This window comes from Berghia stephanieae, chromosome 7 (genome assembly GCF_034508935.2).
Source record: "Berghia stephanieae isolate SIO BIC M18660-M18661 chromosome 7, UCSD_Bste_1.3, whole genome shotgun sequence".
Taxonomy (NCBI): Eukaryota; Metazoa; Mollusca; class Gastropoda; order Nudibranchia; family Aeolidiidae; genus Berghia; species Berghia stephanieae.
Genome location: NC_088366.1, coordinates 42,544,541 through 42,572,040, shown reverse-complemented (window position 1 = coordinate 42,572,040; position 27,500 = coordinate 42,544,541). Strand labels below are relative to the sequence as shown.

Here is a 27,500-nt window from a genome sequence, read left to right as displayed (position 1 = left end):
CTCTCGCCGCCATTGTCGTTGAAGTATTGAAAGTTAGTGCAGAGCAGTCCCTGTCTGAGGGTTGTTTTTTTTTTCCTTTAGGGTTAGTTATAGGTAGTAGTAAAAGTAAAGGTCATACGATTTCTGTTTTTCCTATTAGGGTTAGGAATACTTTGGTTGTTTCCCTTAGCTCAAGGAATGTGCAGGAGGCCTCCCGAAAAATTGGTAAACCTTTTGGTACCTTAGAGGTCTCACTATTCACCTTTTATTCCATTCATATCTGCAGGTTGGTGTCAGAGGAAAAAATATTGTGGTTCTAGGAGTGGAGAAAAAAGCTGTTGCCAAGCTCCAGGAAGACAGAACTGTCAGGAAAATTGCATTACTAGATGATCATGTGGCTCTAGCTTTTGCAGGTAATTACAGGAAATAGCAACTATTACATTATCTATGTCACAATTATTAAGCTATACTATTGTAAAGATGAAATTGTTTTACTCTTTTCGTTTATATTGTTTTATGTTCCTGGAAACAGTCAGGTATGATAGTGTATAGAAATCTCTATTTCAGCTCCTCTACTTTCAGCATTTGGCACGATCATTTTTTTTATTCTCTGTTATCGACATTCCAAACTTAACATTGCTTTGTCCTTTGCCATCACTCTTTTATCTGAGATTTGTAATCAGGAAACCTCTGTTACTATTACTGTTATCCAGATTGCTAAGGTGTTGACACATTTTTTTATATATACTCTACAATCTGGGATTTGGGAATATATTCATTCCATGGTTGTTCTACATCAAAAGTGTTTGTTTTGTTTTTTGAATGGCTGATCACTCAAAAGTCCAACCCTCTCTCCCCCACATCCCAAACCATAATCATGGGTAGTTTAATGATAAATAACAATAAATTTGGGCACACCACCTGTTGTTCAGTACTGATGATGTACCTTAGCCCATGTTCGTCAGTGCTGACGAATATCCTACAGTGCAACTTTTGGATAAAAACGCCCTTGGATATCAACATTAACCTCTGGTCCCAATTTTTTGGGCTATATATTATTAGTAATAAAAAAGCTAAAATAGTGACATACATTTCAGTAAAACCTCTGTTTAGTGACATCATTCTAACAATAATTGGCAGTTGATACCGATGCTTGGTACCCGTCATCTCGTAATCTTAACCAATAAAAAGCGCTTTTTTCCCCTCTCACTGAGATTGATTTGTTACCAGCCAATCAGAACACATGTTTACCACACTGTGTGGAATCAATGCTAGTTCATCTGGAACCACAGCAAAAGAAGTTTATCAGTGGATGGAACTCTCAAGGTTCCATTTACCTTCCCTAAAAGCTACCTGTCAGAAGTTAACTGTTATCAGGCAATGCCGTGTCCAATGGGGGCAATTATGAATATTTATGGTCTTATGATATGTTGGAAAAGTGGGGGAAACAATAACAGCCGCTTACACTGTATTATTTTACTATGAAAAATCATTTGTTTTTCTAAACATGAATATCAGTCCAAATTTGATATTATTGTAGTTAATTCCTAGTAAATGGTTTTTCTTTCTTTTATTTGTTTTTTTTTTTTGGTGGGGGAGGAGGGGGAGGGTAACTGATATCAGGGAATGTCCAGTGGCTATTGGTCAGGTGAATACTCCATCCAAACCATTTAACTTTATTAAAAAAATTTTGTGGACATAAGAATGGCAAGTAGCGAAAAAATCTGAAAACCAAAACTAACACAACACTTAACTACCACCAAAAATAACCCCCCAAAAAAACAAGACTTGGACTTTTAATTTTAAATAACTAAAAGCAAACTAGAGTTAAATTGGAAATGTTGCCAAATTTTTGTCACATCACTGGCATTTAGAATTTAGCACATTTCGGCACCCCTAGATTCTAATCATACTAGAGGAAAAGTTCTTCAATTAAATATATGTTTTTAAAACACCTAATAATTCTGCATAAAACAATATGAAAGTCTTTACAGATGATTCAGTGCCAGTAGAAGAAAAGATATTTGAAGTCAACATGTTTAGACGACAAAAAAACAATGTTCAGTACTGACCAATAGCCACTTCACAAAAGCAGTACTGACCCATGGGCTCCAATGCTCTAGGTCAATTCTGACCAATATCCACTTCGATCAATTTAAGACATTGCTTTATCTTTCATCCTCAGGTCTGACAGCTGATGCCAGAATTTTAATAAAACGTGCCCAGATCGAATGTCAGAGTCACAGGTTAACAGTAGAGGACCCTGTCACAGTGGAATATATCACACAGTATCTAGCCCAACTAAAACAAGTATGTCAATTTGAATTTTGATATTCATGAGTAATGTTGAACCTCTTTTCATTTGAGTAATTACTGACAATGCGACTATGTCGGCTTGTTGTATGACACTCAGCTTTGGATGGAAAGGTCCTGGCTTTGAGTCCCACTCTGAACAGCACATAGTCTAGTCCTTTGAAAAGGCTCTTTATTCATATTTATTCACTGTACTCAGGTGTAAAATGAGTACCTGGTCGTGTACAGTGTTGTCGGGAAAAAAATTGTAATGTCGCTGGGAAGGCCTTCTCCTACATGTTAACTGTTGCTGTTGACTTGGGACCTCTTGTAAAGGTCACCTTTAGTGGATAAAATTTTTTTTTTTTTTTTTTGGGGGGGGGGGGGGGGTTGTTATATTTTCTACTGAACAAGGAAGAGGGTCCACTATTTTTATTTTTCAACTGTGAAAACTGCATTAATTGCAGTTGTCTTACTGTTCTGGTTCTATAAACAATCTTGATTGGTTCGTGGACCCCATGAAATAATTTGTGGAGGTATAGCTTCAGCCATTTTTTTTCAACACGAAAAATTTTCAAATAATCTCTAGAAGTAAATACTTAACTACTATTATAGACTTTAAGTATCTGAAAAAGAAGAGGAAGAACAAAATAATTTACTAGGCTTGAAGTATAAAGTATTGAGCTAAAACAAAAATTGATAGAACAGCTTCAAAGAATCTCAAAATGTCATTCTAATATATTTAGCTCAATGTATCTGTAGTTGCTCGTTTTCACTTGATTTAATTTTTAAGCCAATTATACTTTTTACCCATTAATTTTTTAGTATTATATATAATCCAATGAAGCGATCCCAAATCTAAATGGATATGTAATGGAATTTATTTGAACAGGTTTATACACAGAGCAATGGAAGACGACCATTTGGCTTATCTTCTCTGATCATGGGCTTTGACAATGATGGCACACCTCGCCTTTATCAGACTGATCCTTCAGGAACTTACCATGAATGGAAGGTGAGATTGAATTCCTCAAGTTGTTTTTGAGAACCTATTTCTACAAGATGTTGACACCATCACTAAAAGATGCGTATTTGTTTCTTGATTGAAAATAACTTTTCTTCATGACATGCTTCTGACCTTATGAGACAGAATTTTGAGACAACAGCTACAAAATTAATGATTTTATGACTATCTCAATTGATGAGTGTTTATTCTTCTTGTTTCTCAAGAAAAAAGTGCTTACAATTAAGGTTGACAAGACTAAGACTCAGATCCAACTAGATCTTGAATCTGAAGTTGACTCTTAAAATAATAATTCTTCTTCTTCCTCATGATGTCTTTATGGCTGAAGGTCAACAAGATGCAGGAACGCTGTGGTCTTCCAAAGCTCGTGCTGAGACCCATAGAGCTTCGACTTTAGTTGTACTCTCGGGCCAAATGGTCGCCCTTTGCTCATTGTACTTTGTACAGTCCTGCAAAACATGTGTGGCTTCCTGCTTCCCCTCTCCACACTCACAAATGTCTTTTTCTCTTTTTTTTTTTGTAAACAACAAGCAATGATTTTAGCTATGTAAATGCTTCCCACCCCAATGTTAATCAAAATTGTATAACTACGAGTAAAGCAGAACAAATTATTCAAGTGTATTAATGGACCTAACTTTTGCAATCCCTCCGAGTGGTGTTAGAAATTGCTTCGAGACACATTTTGGATTGCATCTCAATAAATTTTATAGCCTCGTGGATGGTCATGATCAACACGCTGAAAAATTTCCTCCTTTTTTGTGACCAGTCATTTTCACCCCTGAATCAAATCACCATCTTTGTCCCCTTTAAATCAGCATTAACATCAATGCAACTTCTCAGGCTTCAATGAAGCTCAATTCACATCACTGCTACTGTTTTGTTCATGAAAACAGTAGGCGATGATGACAACTTGAGAGTAAAATCAAACCAGTCCTGCTGCAAAGGTTTAATACCTCAATTGATTTGTAATTTCCATTTCAATCTTTTTAGTTTTAGTTATTTGAATTCCGATTTCAGTCGATTGTTTTTCCTCAAGTGTTATATCAACTGAGCAAGGTCCATTTTTATGTATCGATGATCCTAAATGCTTTTACACAGCAGCCAGTAATTTCCATGTCGCATCAAATAATTCCAATCCCCTGCAAGAATTTAGAATTAGAATGTATGATTTTATTGAAGACCATGTCACTGTGCTATCCTTCTTTATCTGTTCATTAATTTTACAGGCAAACACAATAGGACGAAGTGCCAAGACAGTGAGGGAACTACTGGAAAAACACTACACAGAGGAGCTTGCAGCCAGCGATGATGAATGTATCAAACTAACCCTTAAGGCCCTTCTTGAGGTTGTCCAGTCTGGTGGAAAAAATATGGAGGTTGCTGTCATGAGAAGGGGTCAGCCTTTACAGGTAAAGTATGAGTGCCAGATCTCTGGAACACTCTGGATTTCCCATTTTTCCAACTGTTACTATTAGAAATTGAAAACTCTTTTTTTCTACCACTACATCCACCACCACATCATCATCCCTACTACCACTACTACAACCACCCAACACCACATCATCATCCCTACTACTACTACAACCATTACCACCACATTATCAGTACTACCACTACTACACCACCACCACATCACTACCACTACTTCATCACCACCACCACATCATCACTACCGGTACCACAACTACAACCATCATCACATATCCCTAATACCACTACTACAGTGGAACCTCCCGATTACGACACCTCCGAATAGCGACAACCTCCTGCAGTTTTCGTAGATATCTGATACTAAAAATACAGAGTATGAGTACTCAAAGTTTATAAAAACGATTCCTGTTTGAATCAATGAGAACGCAGCTTTTGAAACCAATGAGCATGCAGCTTTTTTTTTGATGAATCTTGGCTGATATACAATAATAAAAACCAAGGTATAAATGTAAGTGTAAGCAAGTCGTTATCGGGAGGTTCCACTGTACAACAATCATCCATTCCACCACTACTACAACAGCCACCACTACATCACTACTACAACCACCATCACCACATCACTCTATCGTGGCAGTTTTTTGCATCGCATTTTGCAAATTGTAAAAAATCGCTGATTTGCATTGCGGCCGCAAAATTTTTGCACATTTTCGAGATTTTGCCAAATAAAAAAAAATTTTTTTAAATTTTTTTTAATTTAGTGGGGACCAGTGATGATAATCTTCCGCGGATTTTTTCATAAATGTTCCGTTGTTTTTGTCATGTCAAACATTTTCTGCTAAGTGGTAGTTCATGAGGAAAAAAAATATGCCTTTTATCATTTTTTGACACCTCTGCTCAGTTGCATAAATTTTGGTGACACTCCTTTATTTATGACGTCAGTCTAGACACACTGGCGTCAAATGTCAAAAGTAGCACAAGACACATGGTGGCCATGGATGAGAAGATGATCGAAAGGGAAGGGGATGGAGCAAATGTGTGTAAATATTTATGTACCTTTTAGCTGTAGCATGAGAGTACATTTGGCGATTTTATAAGTTTTATAAGCCTGTCTTTTTTTTTCTTCTTCCTTTTTGATTTTTTTGTTTTGTTTTTGTTTGATTGTTCTGAATTTGTTAATAGTATTCAATACAACTTGTGTCTAATTATAAAACAATAAAAAAAAAATTAATCAATTCTCCCTCTCTCTCTCTGCCACCCTTCAATCTTCATATTATGTTTACAGATATCATTTGGTAATAGAGAGATAATAAGTTAGGCTGATCGATTTTCTTCTTCTTCTTCTTCTAGGTTCCATGCCTGGTCCAGGCTTCGGATACTGCATGAATTATCTCTCTCCATTCCTCCCTGTCTCTTGCTTTTTCAAACAGCTCTTGGATTGTTAGGTTGGTGAAGCCCTTCAGTTGGTCTATGAGTGTTTTTCTTTGTCTCCCCCGGGCGCGTTTACCAGGTATTTTTCCACAACTTGCCAGGTATTCATTCTTATCTTTCCTTACTATGTGTCCGAAAAAGGATAGTTGTCGATCCGCTATTAAGGGCATTAGTTTCCTTTGTTGGTATGTTTGTTTTAGCACTTCTTCGTTCGTTTTGTGTGCAGTATACGATATTCTCTGCATCCTTCTCAAGCACCACATTTCAAAAGCTTCAATGTTCTTTTGTGTTTCTGCATTTGTAGTCCAGCTTTCGCATCCGTATAACAAGATTGGCCACACGTAGCACTTCAAGACTCGGAATCTAATCCCGAACGACATCTGTTTGTTTTTCAAAATGTTTCCCAGGTCCATGAAGGCCTGTTTGGCTTGAGTTATTCTTGCTCGTATGTCTCGGTTACATCTTCAATCTGTTGTCACTATTGAACCTAGGTATTTAAAACTTTCTACGTTGGTAAGTTGCTCGCCGTGAATCGTTATATTGCAGGTGTTGTTGTTTTCGGGGTTTTTCTGTATAGTATTACCATGCATTCCATTTTGGTGATATTCACTTCCATTCCCTTGGCTTCACTGTCTACTACCACTTTGTCAACAATCTTTTGAAGTTGGATTTCTGATGTTGCAATGAGTACCGTATCGTCTGCGTATCTTATATTATTTATGTTGTGACCTCCTACTTTTATTCCCTCCATATTAGTTATGCCCCTCATGATTGTTTCTTGGTATAGATTAAACAGATCTGGTGAGGCAACACGCCCTTGACGGACTCCTTTCTTAATAGGAATGGAATTTCCTGTAGAGTTTCCGATTTTGATAGATGCCTGCTGGGTGTAGTATAATGTTTGCATGAGTCTGAGGTCTTTCTCATCAGTGCCAGTGGAGTGCAGTTGTTTTAGTATTTCTTCGTGGCGTACTCTATCAAAAGCTTTTTTGTAGTCGACAAAACAGAGGTATAGTGGGATCTGAACCTGTATAGCTCTTTCACTTAAAACACGGAGGAGGTATATTGCGTTCCTTGTCCCTCTGTCAGGTTGGAATCCATATTGTTCTTCTGCGATTTCGGGGTTAATCTTATTCCTGTTGATAATTATACGCAACAGTATTTTGTTGATGTGGCTTCTTAAACTTATAGTTCTAAAATTTTCGCATCTGACTGCACCTGCTTTCTTTGGTATTGCTATGAAAATAGAGTTACAGAGATCTTCTGGAATTTTCCCAGTGTTGTATATATTGTTGAATAGTATGTGAAGTTCATCAATTGCTAGATCTCCTAGGCTTTTTAATACCTCTACAGATATTTCATCAGGGCCTGTTGCTTTACCATCCCTCATTCGTTCCATGGCATGTTCAATTTCACTTTTGGTGATGTTTGGTCCGCTTAATGGTTCTTTGAATTTCAGTGGTGGTTCATTTCTATTTGGATCATTGTACAGTTCGCCTATGTATTCTACCCATCGGCTTTCTATATGTTGTTCTTCAAATAGCAGTTCCCCTTGTTTGTTTTGGATACAACTTCCTGCTGCTTTGCTTTTCCTTTTCCCTGATAGTTCTTTTATTCTTTGGTGAGGTTGTTGGGGGTTGGGTTTGTATTCTCTTTCGATTTCGCAGCATTTCCAGTCTAGATAGTTCTCGTGTGCCTCGATGCATTTGGATTTAATGTGGTTGTTCAATGTTTGGTATTCTGCAGACCCTCTGTTGCATTTTCGTCTTTCTTCAAATAGGTTTAGAATTTCATTTGTCATCCATTCCTTTTTGCTGTTTATTTGAGCTATTGGTAAATGCTTTTCTGCAGTTGCTTTGACACACTTTTGGAATATATCAAATTGTTTTTCACATTTTTCGTTATCAGGTTCACTTTGGCTTTGTATCATGAGTGCATTTTCAAATTCTTCTCTCATTTTTGTTTGTATGCCATTGTCTTTGCATAACCTGTAATCCCTCTTTATTCTACCAGCTGTTCTCTGAATAGCTTTAAACTTTATCCTTACTGTACAAACAACTGGGACATGGTCACTGTCTACATCGGCGCCTGGGTAGGTTTTGAAATTTAATATGCCATTTCTGAATCTTGATGATACTGCTATAAAGTCTATCTGGTTCCTTGCTCTGTCCCCTGGTGATTGCCATGTCCAGGTTCTTCTTGGGTGTTGTTGAAACCAGGTGTTTGAAATCATTAATTTATTTGTTCTACACCAATCTGCCCAGATGTTTCCTCGTTCATTTCTGTCTCGATCGATTTTAAGAAATGATTGTTTAAAGGCTAATTTAAATTTGATTTGTTGATGGAATATGTTTTGCAATTAATTAAAGATTCTTATTTATAAGCTGCATCATCACAAGGTTGCAATAATACAGACACTAATCGGGTTTGTTATGTAAAAACAAATACCTCCTGGTCTTTTGGCCAAAAGTTTATCATAATCACTTGATATAGTGGGCGACATTATAGGCCTCTAAAATGTTTAATTGGAAATGACAATTCACTAAATTATATTTGCAAAAGGCCAGGCTGTGTCTAATGATCTAAGAATGTCTAAGAAGTGCTTTAGGACTAATAATATGTTAAATAACTATGAATAGCTATGTTATATTTGCATTAGATTTGAGTTTGACTGACGGGCCGGTAGATTTTCCTCCTTTTTGACAAATTTTCATTATCATCACTGGGGGACCTGTGCTTGTGTCAGGATGAAACAGTTAGATAATCTCAAAATAATTACACTGATATCGTGTTCTTCCTTTTTCTTGGGTACATTAATTGTGATTCTAGAACTTTTTACTAGATCCCATTTTCTTCCTTTTTACTGACGCTGCTATGACCTTACATTTTTTGCAAGCGCCGTGAAACCCTTAAAAACAAACAAATACCTTTCTCTTTCATGAATGAATTATGGGTTTTTAGGAAAATTAATCGCAACTTTATGCAAAATTTTTGCAAATTTTGCTGTTTATCGCTTGCAAAATTTGGGATTTTGCTTGCCAAATTTGGGATTTAAAAAAAAAAAACCTGCCATGTCAGATCACTACTACAACCACCATCACCACATCTTCATCCCTACTACCACTACAACAACCACCACCACCTCATTGTCATCTCTACTGCCACAATCACCACCACCACTACATCACTATTGCCACAGAGGCAACTGAGATCTGGTTCGATGCTTTTGCTGTCAGTCAGTGATCATGGCTGAAATTTCTGGCAATTGTGCGTTAACAAATTGGCACCTCTATTTTGAATGGACTACCCATGGACACGTGATCATCAACAAGCACACCAGACTTTAAGAAAAGACTCAAGGCCTTCTTATTTTGAAAATCTTTGTGTGAATCATGACCTGTAGAACTGTGTTTTCGTTGTTCCGAACTGATGTAAAGCGCTTTAAGACTTTTGATGTGAATAGTGCTTTATAAGTATAAGAAGTATTATTATTATTATTATTATTATTATTATTATTATTAAAAGGAATTATTTTGAAATTACTGACGTTTCACTTTTTTGGACTTTAAAAAGTCGTCCGTTTCTGAAGGCCATGAATCATTTTATAGACTTTCAATAATAGCTGTGGCATCAATTATGGAAGTGTCCTCAGGATGTTGTGCAAAGCAGCAGAGGATCTAGATATTTGCTATAGCAGCATGGCACGAAACTCCCAACGGTGTAGTAACCTATCGGACTCTGCATCATGTGTTCTTGATACCCCAGCAACAATGTGACTTAACCAGTGTTGAGTGGTGTCGAGATTGAGGGCCCGTAATAGTGGCCTTCACCATGTCAATAATTTCTCAAGACTAAGATGCTGAGCAGTGGTACTACATATATAAGAAATAGATGGTAGAAGAGAGGTCTCATTCTAGACATACCTAACCATTTTAAAAATTGTTATCGTTGTTGGCTGAATGAGGGTTTTGATTTGAAGCTGAAACATTCTTTGTTACATACTTTTCTTTTCTTTTTTTTCAGTTGTTATAATCCTTTATGTTCATTACTTTTTTCAGTCCACAGGCTCTAGCAGCTTGATATTCAGTTTTGCTCATTATAGGTGTGGTTTAATTTTAATCTTGACCTCATTCTTTATTTTCCACCAGATGATGGAGTCTGATGAAATTGAGAAATACATTGCTGAGATAGAAAAGGAGCGCGAGGAAGAGGCAGAGAAAAAGAAACAAAAGAAATGAACGTGATGAATTGTAGTTGGGTTTTTTTTCTTTAAATTGAATGCAAGGGTGTTAAATGATTATGTTTTATAATTCTGTTTTTCTTGTCTATTGATTTGTATAAGTGATTATATTGTGGAATTTAGCCGATTGAATGGGTGATTGTTTGAACAATGATCGATGTGGTAGACTACAGGCTACAGGGACCTCGCAGATAGACCAAGGTCAGCAAGACTGATTGATGAATCCCATTATTTCCGAGTTCTTATTGGAAACAAGGCCTTGGCAATGTCAGTTATTTAAGAGAAAAATAAAAATAATAAAGTTTTTAACCTGCGGTCAATTCAGTATAAATTTCAGTTTTTCTTCAAATCAGAATTGTTTTAAGAAAAAAATTATAGTATTTTAGTGTCAGTGTCATTAATCTGAAAGAGATTTGAGCTGAGAAAAAGGGATCTCTACTTTTTTTCAGAGGTTTGGAGCTGACAGGATTATCTCGTTGGAATCGAGGTCTTCTGTGCGCGGTCTTCTCAAGTAAAAACTTTCTCGTGGACTGATTGGAGAGCTTGATAAAAGTACGTTGATCTTTGAGGTTCACGTAATTGTTTGAATTTTTTAAATGAATAAAACTATTTGACTACATTTGTAACCTTTTCAATCTCATTTTGTTCTTACTTATGGACTGATTTCAGTTCTTCAATAGACAATTCAATAGCTTCATGTAATGCTCACTGTCTCCAATTCTGCATCGGGTTCCCTACCTCCCATAGTGCAAGGTACTTGCTGTGTCTTCTATCCCCCTGTACCTGTTTTCCAACATACTTTCTTTGTCTTGGAATGAGATTACTACTTGGTTTTGTCCTGGCCCTGGTGGAGTCCATGCTGGGAGGGAAACAGTCAAATGCATAGTTATTGTTTTGGGAGATGACATTTTTCCTTATAAATCATCTCTGCTATGTTTTATTATACAGTAAAATTACTTTAAACCGAAAAATACCTTAAACCGCAAAGAATTTAAGAAATTGTACTAGTTTCTTCATTATCTTTGTACTAATTCTTACGATGAACCGAAATACTTCTAAGAAGGACTTTCTTTAAACCGAAACAACTTGAGAGCACCTTCCTTTTTTCTCTCTCTATTTTTCTTCAAAAGGTCGGGAAGGTGGCCACACTTAATAATGCCCGGCGATATTAAACAAAGAGCGTAAGTTTAAGATGAGGGTGATGGGTGGTGTGGGGGGTAGGCAAACACTTCAATTACTGCACTTTGGCTTGGTCAACACCACAATCGCACAGACTGGAAAAGGAAGACAGCGGGTGACTGGCAGGCGAAAAATGAGGAAAGAGGGGGAGTTGGGGTGTAGAATCACGAAAGCGAGATGTTCTCGCTCGTGTGTTGATGCTTTGGAACTTTTCAACACGACAATAAGGAGGAGGGTGGTAGACAACTTACCATTGACATTACATGCCATTTCATTTCCACTTTGTTTAAATGTGTGTGTGTGTGAGGGGGGGGGGGGGGGGTTGAGGTTATATTTAATTAGGCCTTTGAACCTAATGGCAATTCAACAAAAGAGAGACGTGTAGTAGACAGCTTAGCATTGACACGCCTTTTCATTTCCATTTCACTTCATCTCTGAGTAGCTGCGCATCATTCATTATCAATTATCGCACAAGAATTTTCGATCTTATTTTAGCTTTGCATTTTACTAAAAGATGTCTAAAAGAAAGCACTGTGCTTACACGTTTCAGTTTAAAATCAAAATACTATGTAAGTCGATGAAAAAAAAGTTGATCAAGACGGAGATATGTAGAATACACGGCATCCCAAACTCAACTCTTTCAACAGTTTTGAATTGAAAACAAAAACCCCCAAAAATATTTTTAAAACACAAAAAAATTTTAAAAAAAAATTAATTAATGGTAACGAAGACTGCATTTATTCAACAACTCCATTTAACGGGAAACCCATGATACGATTAAATGAGCAAATTCCTTAAATAGTTACTACCCTTGAAAAACATTGCAAAACGGGAACTTGCTTTAAACCAAAATGTCTTTAAACCGAAATGGTTTAGAAGGTCCCCAAAATTTCGGTTTAAAGTAATTCTACTGTATTTATTTTGAATGTATAATGCAAGCATATGAGTGTTATCCTCTTTGTTGGATTTTGTGCTTGTGTCCAGATGAGACTTATAGGTCATCTCAAACTACCTACAATGATGGTATGCTCTTGGAATCTACATCTGATCTATTTGTTCCCAGTTCCCCTTTGTACTTTAATTGAAATTCTAGAACTTTTTACTATTATTACTATCCCATTTTCTTCCTTTTTACTGGCACTGATATAAGCTAAATGTGTCGCAAGCGCCGTAAAACCCTTATAAACATAAACAATGTCTCTAATTTAATTGTAAACCTGGTTACTCATGGTCACTAGACAAGAAAGGACTATTCTATCACCCTATTTCTACTGTCCCTTACTTTGTTGGTTTTTGTCTACTTAAAGTTAAAGGTTGTCAGATATGAGCATACACTCCAGCATGGTTTTCTCGAACTCCTCCGGACATCAAAAAAAGGTCAAGGAAACCATAACGACTTGATTGGGGGGGGGGGGGGTGGTATGGACTTTGTTATGCAACTGAGATACAGTTGAGGGCGAATACATAAACCAGGCCTGTAAATGGTTGGTGAAAAAATTGTCGAACTTTTTGAACACGCGAAAATAGACACAACAGGACAAAAATATGGACACAACATAGATATGGCACGTCAATTGACTAGTCAAATCATGTCACTTTCCCCTACTTATTTATAACGAGGTCCTTATTTTATGGTATCAACAAACAAAAAAATCCCAATTATTTGAGGTCCCAGGTCTTAGTTAGGTAGTTGTAAAATTAAAGGAAGAGAATAATTCCTACCCTTTTGAAGGATGTGTATCTAGACGTCTAGTAGTAGTGCTCGATACGGGAAGCTGCGTATCTTCGCTCCTGTTTGTGTTAAATGTTTACGCTGATTCTTTCGTTTATTTGGATTAATTCTTATAGAAGAAGAAGAAGAGGAGGTGGTGCGGTGGTTTTAAGTCGGCAAAATATAGAGCAAAATCGTACTGTCGGAAATCCGACAATAGACGGAAGATTTACAGGCCTGATAAACATCGTCGGGACTGCAGTAAAATGTTGATATAAGCGTGACGTTGAAATCAGTCATTCCAAATTATGAAAGGGAAACTAATGAGTGAACGACTTGAGAAGTCGATCTTAATGATTTGGTGGCCTTTACAAGGGCCAATTTGAGATTTATTACGGTTCACTTTATTTGACTTTAAAAAGTCTATAAAATAATTCTGTTGTTTGTTGTTGTTTGTTGCTTTAGGTCTCTTCCAACACAATTGAGGTTATATGAGAGACCGCTGAAACAAAAAAACAAGCAATCTGACAAAAATAGTACAAATGTAAATCAAAATCATAACCTAAAGATATCATAAGCTAAATTATAAATAACCAAGAACAAACAGGCAGAAGATTTACAGAAAAAAAAAATATCCCCTGTCAAAAATACAATCACAAACCAAAGAAGCAAGATAGGCTAGTAAAGAGAAGAAGAAACGACATCACTATCGGATCGTACACATGCGAACATCATAGGTATATGCTCCCATCCAACCACCCGCAAAATAATTCTGTATTCTTATCTTTTAAATAAACATTGCTATATCGCTATATCGTATGTGACAGGTGCGATATAAAAAAAAAATACATATAACTCTGTCATGGCAGTTTTTTGCATCCCTTGCGGCCGCAAAAAAAAAAAATGGCAAAAAAACGATGATTTGCATTGCGGCCGCAAAATTTGCAATTTTTTGCAAATTTTCGAGACTTTGCCCAAAAAAAAAAAAAAAAAATTTTTTTTAATTTAGCGGGGACCAGTGATGATAATGATAATCTTCCGCGGATTTTTTCATAAATGTTCCGTTGTTTTTGTCATGTCAAACATTTTCTGCTAAGTGGTAGTTCATGAAAAAAAAAATATGCCTTCTAATATACTTCTATCATTTTTTGACACCTCTGCTCAGTTGCATGAATTTTGGTGACACTCCTTTATTTATGACGATAGTCTAGACACACCGGCGCCAAATGTCAAAAGTAGCACAAGACACATGGTGGCCATGGATGAGAAGATGATCGAAAGGGAAGGGGATGGAGCAAAGGGATGTAAATATTTATGTACCTTTTAGCTGTAGCATGATAGTACATTTGGCGATTTTATAAGTTTTATAAGCGTCTTTTTTTTTTCTTCTTCCTTTTTGATTTTTTTGTTTGATTGTTCTGAATTTGTTAATAGTAATAGTAATAGTATTCAATACAACTTGTGTCTAATTATAAAACTTTTTTTTTTTTTAATTCATCAATTCTCCCTCTCTCTCTCTCTCTCATACTCATATACATATTTCTCTTTCAGCCACCCTTCAATCTTCATATTATGTTTATAGTTATAGATATCATTTGGCAAGAGAGAGATAATAAGTTAGGCTGATCGATTTAAGAAATGATTGTTTAAAGGCTAATTTAAATTTGATTTGTTGATGGAACATATTTTGCAATTAATTAAAGATTCTTATTTATAAGCTGCATCATCACAAGGTTGCAATAATACAGACACTAACCGAGTTTGTTATGTAAAAACAAATACATCCTGGTCTTCTGGCCAAAAGTTTATCATAATCACTTGATATAGTGGGCGACATTATAGGCCTCTAAAATGTTTAATTGGAAATGACAATTCAATAAATTATATTTGCAAAAGGACAGGATGAGTCTAATGATCAGAAGTGCTTAGAACTAATAATATATTAAATAACTGTGAATAGCTATGTTATATTTGCATTAGATTTGGGTTTGACTGACGGGCCGGTAGATTTTCCTCCTTTTTGACAAATTTTCATTATCATCACTGGGGGACCTGTGCTTGTGTCAGGATGAAACAGTTAGATAATCTCAAAATAAGACACAGATATCGTGTTCTTCCTTTTTCTTGGGTACTTTAATTGTAATTCTAGAACTTTTTACTAGATCCCATTTTCGTCCTTTTCACTGGCGCTGCTGTGACCTTACATTTTTTGCAAGCGCCGTGAAACCCTTAAAAACAAACAAATACCTTTCTCTCTCATGAACGAATTATGGGTTTTTAGGAAAATTAATCGCACATTTTTGCAAATGTTGCTGTTTTAAGCTTGCAAAATTTGGGATTTTTTTTGGCAAAAAACTGCCATGTCAGATTAGTAGAATTGGACAAATATGTAAAAAAAATAATAAGCTTGAGCCAGAGACAATGGACGATAATCTAAAAATAGTGGAAATACGAACGGATTCTGGAGATACCTCCGTTCTAGGTGTAAAGATGCTTCCACTATACAAGTCCTTCATACCACTAATATATAGAGTATAATGAAAGCAGCTACAACTAAATCCCATAGTCCAGGGTGCACCCAGGTTCATTTCCCACTTGTGTCTATATCTTGTCTTAGAGTTGTTCATACCTCACTACTGTCTCCAACCCAGGTCAAAAGGTCTCCTTCCCTCTCTAATATTGACCACATTATCCTGAGTTTTGTTTCCATGGATGTCCATCTCAAATGGTCCCTGGTTCAATCCCCACTGGTGCCATCAATCATTGTCCCTGGGCCAATCCGTACTTAATTTCAATGTTCCATTGAAATAACACAAGGGCCTTGCCCTTTTATCGTCTGATCAGAAAATAAGCAATCCATTATTACAGTAAAACAGTTGGAAACAGCCTATGGTGATTATGGGGCTCTATTTGGTAATTATCTTTCTGTGAAAAAATTGCTGTGTAATTACTTCCCTTATTACTAGGGAAAAAAACCTCTTTCAAAAGCAAGTAAACAAACGTGAAACTGCACAGCTGACGGAAGCTACTCCTAATTAATTACACTGCAGTCCCCTTAAGATGACTGCGTTAAGATAAACTCTCGCTTAAAATAAACTGAGGCTGGTCCTGATATTTCTGCTCTATATCTATTAGTAATTCAAAACGTTTAAGATAAACTCCGTCCCTGAGCTAGTCCAAATAAGATAAAATAGTCAATCTGGATCTGAACGACTGGAACTAAGATAGACAGGGATTCTCTCATAGAGAGAGTAGTTTAATTGATGGGGCTTTTTTTCTAATTAGGGGGAAGTGAAAATAATCCTCTTTTTAAACCGACCAATAACTGTACTACTGGAGCAGTACTGATAGACCTTTCAGCTGCGTATGACACCGTCTGGACAACAGGACGTGTATAAACTAGCAAAAGTCATCCCTTGTAGGAAAATATTAAAGATTCCCTCATATATGACTAGCACTAGACACTTCCATGTACTACTATAAAAAAAGAAATGGGCTCAGTCATTGCACCAACATTATTTAATGTCTACATCAGTGACATGCCAAAAACAAGATCACACCAACTTGGCTACGCAGATGATTGGGCTCTCACTTGCCAATCAAAAAACTGGAAAGAAATTGAAAACGAACTGAGCCATGACACCTCAACCCTCAAAAGCTACTTTGATAAATGATACTTAAGAATGAACACCACCAAATCAGTGGCCACAATTTTCCACCCGAACAATCAAATGGCAAATAAACCCCTCCGAGTAAAAGTCGGTAACACAATACTACCAAACGACAATAATCCCAAATATCTTGGAGTCACTTTAGACAGACAACTAACGTAGAAAAAGCATCTCGAGAACTGTGCAAATAAAGTCGGAAAACGAAACTGCCTTCTCCGAAAAGTCGCTGGCACATCATGGGGAGCATCCCAAACAGTATTGAGGACAACAGCGCTTGGACTCTGCTACAGCGCGGCTAAGTATTGTGTTCCAGTATGGACAAGGAGCTCGCATACAAACTTGACACCAAATTAAGAGACACCATGCGAGTGATAGGCGGCTGTATAAAAACCACACCAACACAATGGCTCCTAGTTACCAGCACAATTGCCCCTCCACACCTAAGAAGAGCACTGTCAAATCAAAAAGAACTAAACAAGGCCCAGTCAATATTGGCAATAAATACCCCCCCCCCCCCCCCATCCCCCCCTGGCAAAAATAGTAAAAGACGCCCCACAAACAAATCGACTTAAGTCCAGACGACCCTTCCACAAATCCGGAATAGAAAACCTTGACATCACCACTGCCTGGGCCAATGAATAGCAATCAAACCTGCCAAAAAATGGACAATACATTACCAACCCCACTCTGCGCCTTCCTGACTTTAAAACCGCAAAAAGAAAACACTGGGTCACCGCGAACCGACTTAGAACCAACCATGGTCGCAGCAAAGAAAGCCTCTATCGATGGAGACTCACATTGACTCACCAATCTGCCAATACTGCAAAGGGGCACATCAAACCATCGATCATCTGGTCCTGCAATGCACAGTAACAAAATTAGAAGGGGGGTATGAAACAATCTTTGACCTTGAAGCCAGAGATGACCTGACATCATGGATCGACAAACATAATTTGGATGTGTAGCCACTACCACTCTTGACCTACTTACAAATAAAATACAGTGGAACCTCCCGATTACGACACCTCCGAATAGCGACAACCTCCTGATAACTGATACTGATACTGATAACGACATTGACCCGTGGTCCCAATTTTTTTCTATATAAGATCAGTAAAAAAAAACCCTCCAAATAACGACGCACTTTTTGATAAAACCTCCGAATAACGACATCATTTTGGCGATTTTCGTAGATATAGAAGAGTAAAGGAAGGTGCCCCAAACGTAAACAAAGGTCGAGAAGCACGTGGCAAACCACATGTTCCTGTCTTGACAGCTCACGTTCCAATGTAAATAATAGAAAAAAATAACCTTTAAAATTTGGCTGTTAGGTGGCAAAAGAAACACATATTCATAAATACTCGATCATGCATCAAATAATGTCTAGATATGGATATTTTATGGAACAAAAGGTAACATTTTCTAAAATTTATCAAAAGTTACAGTCTATCTATTTTTAGACCAGAGCAAATTACTGCGCTGGTGTGAACAAAACGAGAATTATTCGGAGCCTGATTTTCATAATAATTTAGCCTTATATTATTATTTTTGCAACTGTTAGATTTTATGTAAACATATTTTCAATACTGAAAGTGTATTGCCTACAACTCAAACTACAAAATTGGGAGACCTATATTGTGCGTAAATTATTCCGGTCCCTAACGGAAGTCACTAGCAACTTGTTATTGTTTACGTTTGGGGCAGCAAACTTTACTCTTCTATCTGATACTAAAAATACCGAGTATGAGTACTCAAAGTTTATAAAAACGATTCCTGTTTGAACCAATGAGAATGCAGCTTTTGAAACAAATGAGAACGCAGCTTTATTTGACGAAAATGGCTGATATGCATTAATAAAAACCAAGGTATAAATGTAAGTGTAAGCAAGTAAACACAAAATCTTGGAAAATGTGTTATTATGTGGTGATAGTAGTAGTAGTAGTAGTAGTAGTAGTAGTAGTAGTAGTAGTAGTAGTAGTAGTAGTAGTAGTAGTAGTAGTAGTAGAAGAAGTAGTAGTAGTAGTAGTAGTAGTAGTAGTCGTAGTTTTTTGTGGAGGAGGAGGAATTTTATTTACCTGTTTTTGTTTGTTTAAAGGGTTTTACAGCGCTTGTGGCACATCTATGTCATATCAGCGCCAGTAAAAAGGAAGAAAATTGGATAGTAAAAAACATACTAGATTTACAATTGAAATGACATAAGAAAAAGTAAGACAAAGAAGAATGGTTTAAATAGGAAACAGATGTACAGTGGAACCTCCCGATAACGACATGCCACGGGACCGAGTTTTTATGTCGTTATCCGGAGGTGTCGTTATTTAGAGGTTTCCAAGATGGCGGACAAAGTGGGCGTGGTAAGGCCCGCGGGACCAGTTTTTATTAACATTGATAAAACAAACAAAACATTGTAGTGTATTCCTCTTAGAGGGTTCTTGTGCGTGTGTCTGGACGAGACATTTAGGTGATCTGAACTGAGTACACTGATAGTGTGCTCCTGGAATCTACATCTGTTCCCTATTTAAACCATTCCCCTTTGTCTTACATTTTCTTATGTCATTTCAATTGTAAATCTAGAATATTTTTTACTATCCAATTTTCTTCCTTTTTACTGGCGCAGATATGACATAAATGTGTCAAAGCGCTGTAAAACCCTTTAAAACAAACAAAAACAGGTAATTCGGACAGGTAATTCCTCCTCCTCCCACAAATTCACTACTACTACTACTATTATTATTATTATTACTACTACTACTACTACTACTATCACCACATAATATCATATTTTCCAAGATTTTATGCTTACTTGCTTACACTTACATTTATACCTTGGTTTTTATTAATGCATATCAGCCAAGATTCGTCAAAAAAGCTGCGTTCTCATTGGTTTATAAAGCTGTGTTCTCATTAGTTCAAGCAGGAATCGTTTTTATAAACTCATACTCGTACTCATACTCGGTATTTTTAGTATCAGATATCTACGAAAACTGCCGAAAATTGCCAAAATGATGTTATTCGGAGGTTTTATCAAAAAGTGCGTCGTTACTTGGAGGTTTTTTTTACTGATTTTAAATAGAAAAAAATCGGGACCACTGGTCAATGTCGTTATCAGGAGGTTGTCGCTATTCGGAGGTGTCGTAATCGGGAGGCTCCACTGTAGATTCCAGGAGCACACTATCAGTGTACTCAGTTCAGATCACCTTAAAGTCTCATCCAGACACACGCACAAGAACCCTCTAAGAGGAATACACTACAATGTTTTGTCAATGTTAATAAAAACTGGTCCCGCGGGCCTTACCACGCCCACTTTGTCCGCCATCTTGGAAACCTCTAAATAACGACACCTCCGGATAACTACATAAAAACTCGGTCCCGTGGCATGTCGTTATCGGGAGGTTCCACTGTATCCAGAGACGCCAACTTTAAATTTGGCTCACAGGAGTTTCAGACACCACTCGTAGGAATTTCAATGCCGAAAGAGGAATATCCGCACACAAGAAAAAGAAATTGGAATGGTATTTGGCATTGTGTTTACACATTGTATAGTTCTAAATAGATAACTGATTAGAATTATATTAATATTATGATACATAAACACATTGCTAAATACAATCCCAAAGTTTCCTTATTTTAAATGAAGTAAAGCGCCAAAACCCAATGGTAGAAATTGTAGCACTGGTGGTAGTGAGGATGATGTGGTGTTAGTGGTTGTAGTAATAGTGGTAGTGATGAAGATGTGATAGTGGTTGTTGTTGTAGTAGTAGTGGTAGTGATGATGATATGGTGGTGGTGGTTGAAGTAGTAGTGGTAGTGATGATGATGTGTGGTGGTGGTTGTAGTAGTATTGGTAGTGATGATAATATGGCGGTGGTGGTGATTGAAGTAGTAGTAGTCGTGGTAGTGATGATGTGGTGCTGGTGGTTGTAGTAGTAGTGGTAGTGATGATGATGATGTTGCAGTGGTGGTTGTAGCAGTAGTAGTAGTAGTAGTAGTAGTAGTAGTGGTTGTAGCAGCAGTAGTATAGTAGTGGTTGTAATAGTAGAAGTAGTAGTGGTAGTGATGACGATGGGGTTGTAGTAGTAGTGTTAGTGATGATGATGTGGTGGTGGTAGTAGCAGTGGTAGTGATGATGTGGTGGTGGTGGTTGTAGTAGTAGTGGTTGTAGCAGCAGTAGTATAGTAGTAGTAGTAGCAGCAGTAGTAGTATATAGTAGTAGTAGTGGTAGTGATGACGATGTGGTTGTGGTAGTTGTAGTAGCAGTGTTAGTGATGATGATGTGGTGGTGGTGGTTGTAGTAGCAGTGGTAGTGATGATGATGAAGTGGTGGTGGTTGTAGTAGTAGTGATGACGATGAGGTGGTGGTGCTGCTTGTAGTAGTAGTGGTAGTGATGATAATGATGTGGTGGTGGTTGTAGTAGTGGTGGTAGTGATGAGGATGTGGTGGTGGTTGTAGTAGTGATGGTAGTGATGATGATGTGGTGGTGGTTGTAGTAGTAGTGGTAGTGATGAGGATGTGGTGGTGGTTGTAGTAGTGATGATGATGATGTGGTGGTGGTGATAGTAGTATTAGAGGGAGTGATGATGGTGGTTGTAGTAGTAGTGGTAATGATGATGTGGTGGTGGTGGTTGTAGTATTAGTAGTGGTAGTGATGATGATGTGGTGGTGGTTGTAGTAGTAGTGATGATGTGGTGGTTGTAATAGTTGTGGTAATGATGATGTGGTAGTGGTGGCTGTAGTAGTAGTGGTAGTTGCAGTGATGATGATGTGGTGGTGGTGGTTGCAGTAGTAATGGTAGCGATTGCAGTAGTAATGATGTGGTGGTGGTTGTAGTATAAGTGATAATGATGATGTGGTGGAGGTAGTGGTTGTAGTGATGATGATGTGCTGGTTGCAGTAGTAGTGGTAGTGATGATGATGTCGCGGTGGAGGTGTAATTGTAGTAGTGGTAGTTATAATGTGGTGGTGGTTGCAGTAGTAGTGGTAGTGATGATGGTTGTAATACTAGTGGCAATGATGATGATGTGGTGGTTGGAAGGTGTGGGGGGTGGGTATCCATGGAACAAATTGACCACACCGGAACTTGCCGGAATTTTTTGCTACAGACCAGAGCTTTTTTCCGGTCAAACCGGAGTTTTGGCATCACTGCTGTATCAGACTCATTTACCCCCTCCCCCGCCCACTTCCCTTTCGACCATCAATTGCCTTATCTCACTTTTGACATCTTGTGCCAGTTTGTCTATACCGACGCCATAAAAATGGATTTGTCACCTAAATTCAGGCAACTGAGCACAAGATGACACAAGACACGATGGTGATTTTGGCAAAATCATCTGAAAATTTCTGAGAAAATCCCAAAAATTCCACAGAATCGAGGAAGATTACCATCACTGATATCTTCTTACGCTATTCATTTTTAACTAGAACGTGGTTAGATTATCCAGACGATCTTTAAATGACATGCTTTAACTGGTGTCAATGAAACATGCTCAAAGCGCTTTATAAAGGGACCATAGCCAAATGTAACACTTGGCATGAAGGACAAGAATGACACCCGACAGAATATGTTTTTGTTTTTAAGGGTTTTACGGCGCTTGCAACACATTTAGGTTATATCAGCGCCAGTAAAAAGGAAGAAAATGGGATAGTAAAAAGTTCTAGAATTGCAATTAAAGCACCCAAGAGAAAGGAAGACAAAGGGGAACTGGGAACAAATAGGGATCAGATGCAGATTCCAAGAGCAAACCATCAGTGTACTTAGTTTGAGATCACCTGTAAGTCTCATCCGGACACAAGCACAAAATCCAACAAAGAGGAATACACTCAAATGCTTACATTAAAAATAACAAATACAATAATACATAACAGAGAGATGATTTACAAGGAAAAAAAATATAATCTCCCAAAACAATAACTATGCATTTGACTGTTTCCCTCCCTGCTAGGACTCAGGCCAGGGCCAAGAAAAAAACAAGTAATCTCAATTTCAAGACAAAGACAGAAAGCTTGTTGGAAAACAGATATAAGGGGATAGAAGACACAGTGTGTACCTCCCTGCCCGCTATGGAGGTCAGGATCCCCACCCAGCTCGACAGAATAGATTCTGTTAACAGCAAGGTACTAATTTTACACATGACTACAGTGAGAAAATCTGATTAAAGAACCTTTTTCATGCACTAAGCGTCATACCATGGGTCCATATGTGAGATTTGGATGAATATATATATATATATATATATATATATATATATATATATATATATATATATATATATATATATATATATATATATATATATATATATTATTCATGTGTGTGTGTATGCGTGTAATTGACTAAAATTAGATCATTTCCACACACAAGGGGTTTATTTGGAAAGCATAACAGTTGCATCTTTTCAGATTGGTATAATGGCACAAATAATTTTTAAGCCCTTTCACAACCACCCAAACATTTTTTTTTAATGTATCAAATTACAACAAGACCAGATGGATTTATGATGTGTTAATTCAGGATATAAATCAAACAAATTTTTAAAATAGCACATGATGATGTTGGATAATGGGGAAATAAATATTCCATTTTGTGAACAAAACATTTCAAGCTCTGGGTGAATTTTTAAAACGCAAGATATCATAACACTATACAACAAAGCATGACAAAACATTAATCATTATACATAAATTTCAACTAAATGGTAACATATTTAATTCACACATAGTCCAACACTTGTATTGAAAGCATGCACAATCCAATAATAATGACATCTCTTGCTCATATTCATAGGTAATACAGACAAAATAGAGACAAAGCTAGTAAGCTGAGACATCATACAAAGGGCACAAACATGAAACTTGCATTATAACAACAAATGACAAAGACCTATGCAAATAATAGAAGAGAAAGCAACAAATCTAGCAGTTGCCTATAGATATGAATAAAAGAATAAATGACTTGTAAAATAACGAAACATAACAAAACAAAATTAGCAAGATATAAATTGTCCTAACTATTCATGTTCCTTAACAGGTCCCTCTAGTTCTTAGATAAAAGCATAATTTGACAACCTATTTGATCTAATATCGGAAACTGAGGTAAGGATGTAATATTTAAAAAAAGACATCACATAATTTACACATTATGAATGAGAAGTCGGAAAATATCATTGAGTATAAAAAAATTATTGTCAACATCCCTAACAAGAAAGGTCTGTGAAAATCCCATGATTTTGTCATTTTCAGAGTCAGTCTGTGAAAATAGAAACAGATAAATAAACACAAGGTTAATTGATACAATCATTGGTAATTAGTCTTGTAATCCTTTCAAACATATTATATTATAAAGTCCATCTGTAATGAGACTTCAGTCAGATAAGTATAATGCGGCTCACATGTAATCAGAATTAAAATAAGTCTTTGACAAAAGGCCGCCTTACACACACACACACACACTCTCTTTAATCAACCCAAACATAGATGTTTTATTGAGGATATCATGCTGATCATCCAGTCCATACTTTTCATATCTTTATCTTACGTCAGTGCCAGCTCCCTAATTTGTAACCATGACTGTATGATTGTCTTAGTGTGCCGGCCCACATTAATCTTTCATTGAGAATGGACAACAGAGTTTTGAATCACAAGCTATAGCGAACAATGTGGGGATAATTCCATAGGTGATGGTTTGCAATTAGACAAAGAAAGACAACTTGTATTGATTTCTAAAAAAGGTTGAGAGCAACAGATATAAATAAAATCTTTATCAAATCCTAAAAATTACAGATGGAGTCTTAAAAAATATATTTTCTCAAAAGGGCAAGAAACAGACACTACCTGAGGCACAAAATTTGGAGCAAATCTGGAATTTAAAATGAATTTGTGATAAGGATGAATTAGATAATGTTAACGTTATTGTTGATGATGATGATTATTCTGGAATAATAAAATACTACCTACAAAAAAATAGGGGAAAATAGCTGAAATTTGGGAAATCAAGAATGGGAACTGTGTCCTGTACAATTATCACATAGGCTTACCCGTAACTGACCCAAGACTTGAATGAGAACACCACCAGGTATAGGTTGAAAGTCAGATGTGGTGATAACCCTATATAAGTTCGCAAATGGCATATTCTGGCGAAGAAAAAACAATTATTATAGAACAATGAAGGCTGTTTTGACACAACTGCTTATATTGTTTGAGGAAAAGTAATATCTCTGATATTCAATCAGTTACCCGACTGGGTGATCAGAAATTCTGACATAGCCCAGGTTGAACTCAAATTAGCTTTTAAACCAATATTAATACTTATGATCACAGAACGATATAATCCCAAATTAACCATTTATTGTCATTAACATATTACCAAAATTAAAGGGAACGAATGTTGATAAAGACTCAAGCATTGCTTGTTAAAACCCGTTTTATTTATAGAAAAAAGGAAGACTCCATTATTGTTCCTTTCAACGTAAAATATTCATGTATTTAAAATTTAATTAGTTGGAAAGAAAAGAGTAACTCATATGTTTGCTGAATCTCTAATATCAATCCATTTAGCCGGAATGAATTCCAATTAACCAGTAGAAATTATATTTAAAAATAATGTCACAGACAGATTGTTCCGATTAGGCGGCGTTCCAAATACCGACTTTGACTGTATCTGCTTTTTAACGTCATTTAATCTATTATTTTGCCAATCTATAAACATAAAGTAAAGCACACCGCACCTCTTTGCCCTTATAGTGTAAAGATTATTGAGGCCTTTGTGGCAGAGTAGACATGATGGTAAATAGAATTGTGGTTTCTTGGTATATACGGTAGTTCTCTGGAATACATCGCACTGAGACCTATCATAAAACGAGTAAATGGTGTCCATTCATTCGTGACGAACATTTAAAACCACTTTGAGACAACTGGTCACATTTTGTCAAGGATTGATATCTTGTCCTGAAGAGGAACAATTACAGTCCAAGATTAGTCCCAAAAAAATTTATAGTTCCAAACTTTTGACGGTTGAGAATAAAATATAATATGTAACCTATCTCCTAAAATAGAATTATGCCTGTGTGAACCAGGTGCCAAAAAGTAGTTCTAGAGTAAAACGACTAGAAAAGAGAAAATTTTTAAATTTTTTCAACCTCAGAGAACATGTCTATTGTCTTCAATAAATTAATTTTCAGACAATCAAAGTCAATTTCTAGTCCTTAAAGAATCTGACATGATACATAGTTTGAGCCATTGGATTACATATTTTGCTGTTTTACAAAATGTAAATAAAATTGTTTTGAACACTTACGGCATGTTTTTCCACAATTGCTCCTGAGCCTTGAAACTGTTGACCTCAAAGTTTAAAGGGATGACTCTGTTGGCTTCAAATGAAAAATTAAAACACAAAACAAAAATAATTATAGTATATCAAGCCTGTATGTTGATCTTTAACAATAAGTTAAAGTTATGAAAATTTTATTCTTGTACTAGTCTTTTTAATGAAAACATTACTGTGCCATTATAGCCATGCGTGACATATGATTTATAAGCTGTAGAATGGGGATATTTCAATTTTCCATTGTAGCCCAGCTCCTATTGCACCCAAGGCCATTGTACGCGAGCCCCCTCCTCCCCTCAGTGAAATCATTAAAGTAAAAAGTTGAATCCAAAACATGTTTACTGTTAAATATGTATTGACATTGTTCAAAGGATTGACCCTCCTTTTTAAACATTGTGGAAATATTGTCAATAATTGGGCCCTTTGAAAATGGCTATGATATAATTTGGCTTTCTTTTTACTTTGACAATATAATATATCTGGCTGACAAAGCATAGATAATCTGGCACATCTCAGCAGTAGCCACTACTTTCCGAAAGAGCCACATCTGGGACAGAGATACAGGATGCATGGTTTGTAAACTAATGTGAATGAGAGCACACCACATGACCTGGACCAATGACCATTGCTTGTCCACACTATGGTTTTATCAATTGAACAAGGAAACAAAGCATTGAGATATATGCATGCTGACTTCAATTCAATTCGATTGAAACATTTGTTAATGTTGGTAGCAAGTCTCCATACATGTACAAAGATTTCTTTCATAGATTTTAAGCTTAGGATATTCTCCTGCTGCCAACCCTTATCCAAGGACACAACATCAGGAGCAGAATTTTACACAATCGTTGTCACCCATACTAGTCTTGTGACAAGATGAGACATTGAGCCACACAGATTATCATATGCTAGCATCTGCGTTGTCACGACTGCAACCCGTGATTTTTTTCATTTCTCCCCAGAACATTGTTTAATTTTTTAAATTAAAATTAAAATAAAACGGAAAAAAAGGCATTTTTTTCACTGTAACTAGTGAAACAATTTTTCACAGAGTTATGTGATTTATTGAAAAGAGATCTATAATTCTAACTGCTGTACAGCAATAGATTGATCAGAGGATAAAGAGGTGTGGCCTTGTGTTGTTTCACTACAACATATCAAAGTGACTGTGCGAAACGGGTTGGTAGGACCTGTGGGGATAAACCCGGGGCTTATTAAGATGGACCCT

General features: G+C 36.6%; 2 protein-coding genes across 2 annotated transcripts in view; one reads left to right on the top strand and one right to left on the bottom strand.

The window, feature by feature from the left end:
- Nucleotides 1-11,013, top strand: part of LOC144977269 (proteasome subunit alpha type-7-like) — a 13,241-nt gene extending 2,228 nt beyond the window's left edge. Inside the window, exons 2-6 of the mRNA XM_078922303.1 lie at nucleotides 266-392; nucleotides 2,165-2,289; nucleotides 3,164-3,286; nucleotides 4,522-4,704; nucleotides 10,303-11,013. Coding sequence (XP_078778429.1) covers nucleotides 266-392; nucleotides 2,165-2,289; nucleotides 3,164-3,286; nucleotides 4,522-4,704; nucleotides 10,303-10,392 — 648 coding nt within the window. The 3' untranslated portion in view covers nucleotides 10,393-11,013. The remainder of the gene's footprint in view (nucleotides 1-265; nucleotides 393-2,164; nucleotides 2,290-3,163; nucleotides 3,287-4,521; nucleotides 4,705-10,302) is intronic.
- A 12,284-nt stretch (nucleotides 11,014-23,297) lies between these two features.
- LOC144977268 (nuclear transport factor 2-like) lies at nucleotides 23,298-26,281 on the bottom strand. Its single transcript, XM_078922302.1, has 3 exons — nucleotides 26,243-26,281; nucleotides 24,984-25,079; nucleotides 23,298-24,196 (listed from the first exon to the last, which is right to left on the bottom strand). The coding sequence occupies exons 2-3, from the start codon at nucleotides 25,074-25,076 to the stop codon at nucleotides 24,080-24,082; spliced, it is 210 nt and encodes a 69-aa protein (XP_078778428.1). The 5' UTR covers nucleotides 25,077-25,079; nucleotides 26,243-26,281; the 3' UTR covers nucleotides 23,298-24,079.
- Nucleotides 26,282-27,500: the final 1,219 nt, after the last annotated feature.

What these genes read in the sequence shown, in the direction of transcription:
- LOC144977268 (XM_078922302.1), bottom strand. Translation starts at nt 25,076, where the DNA reads ATGCCATTTGCGAACTTATATAGGGTTATCACCACATCTGACTTTCAA. An exon ending in AAGTCTTGGGTCAGTTACGG is followed by an intron (nt 24,197 to 24,983) that starts GTAAGCCTATGT and finishes CTATTTTCACAG; the next exon opens with ACTGACTCTGAAAATGACAA.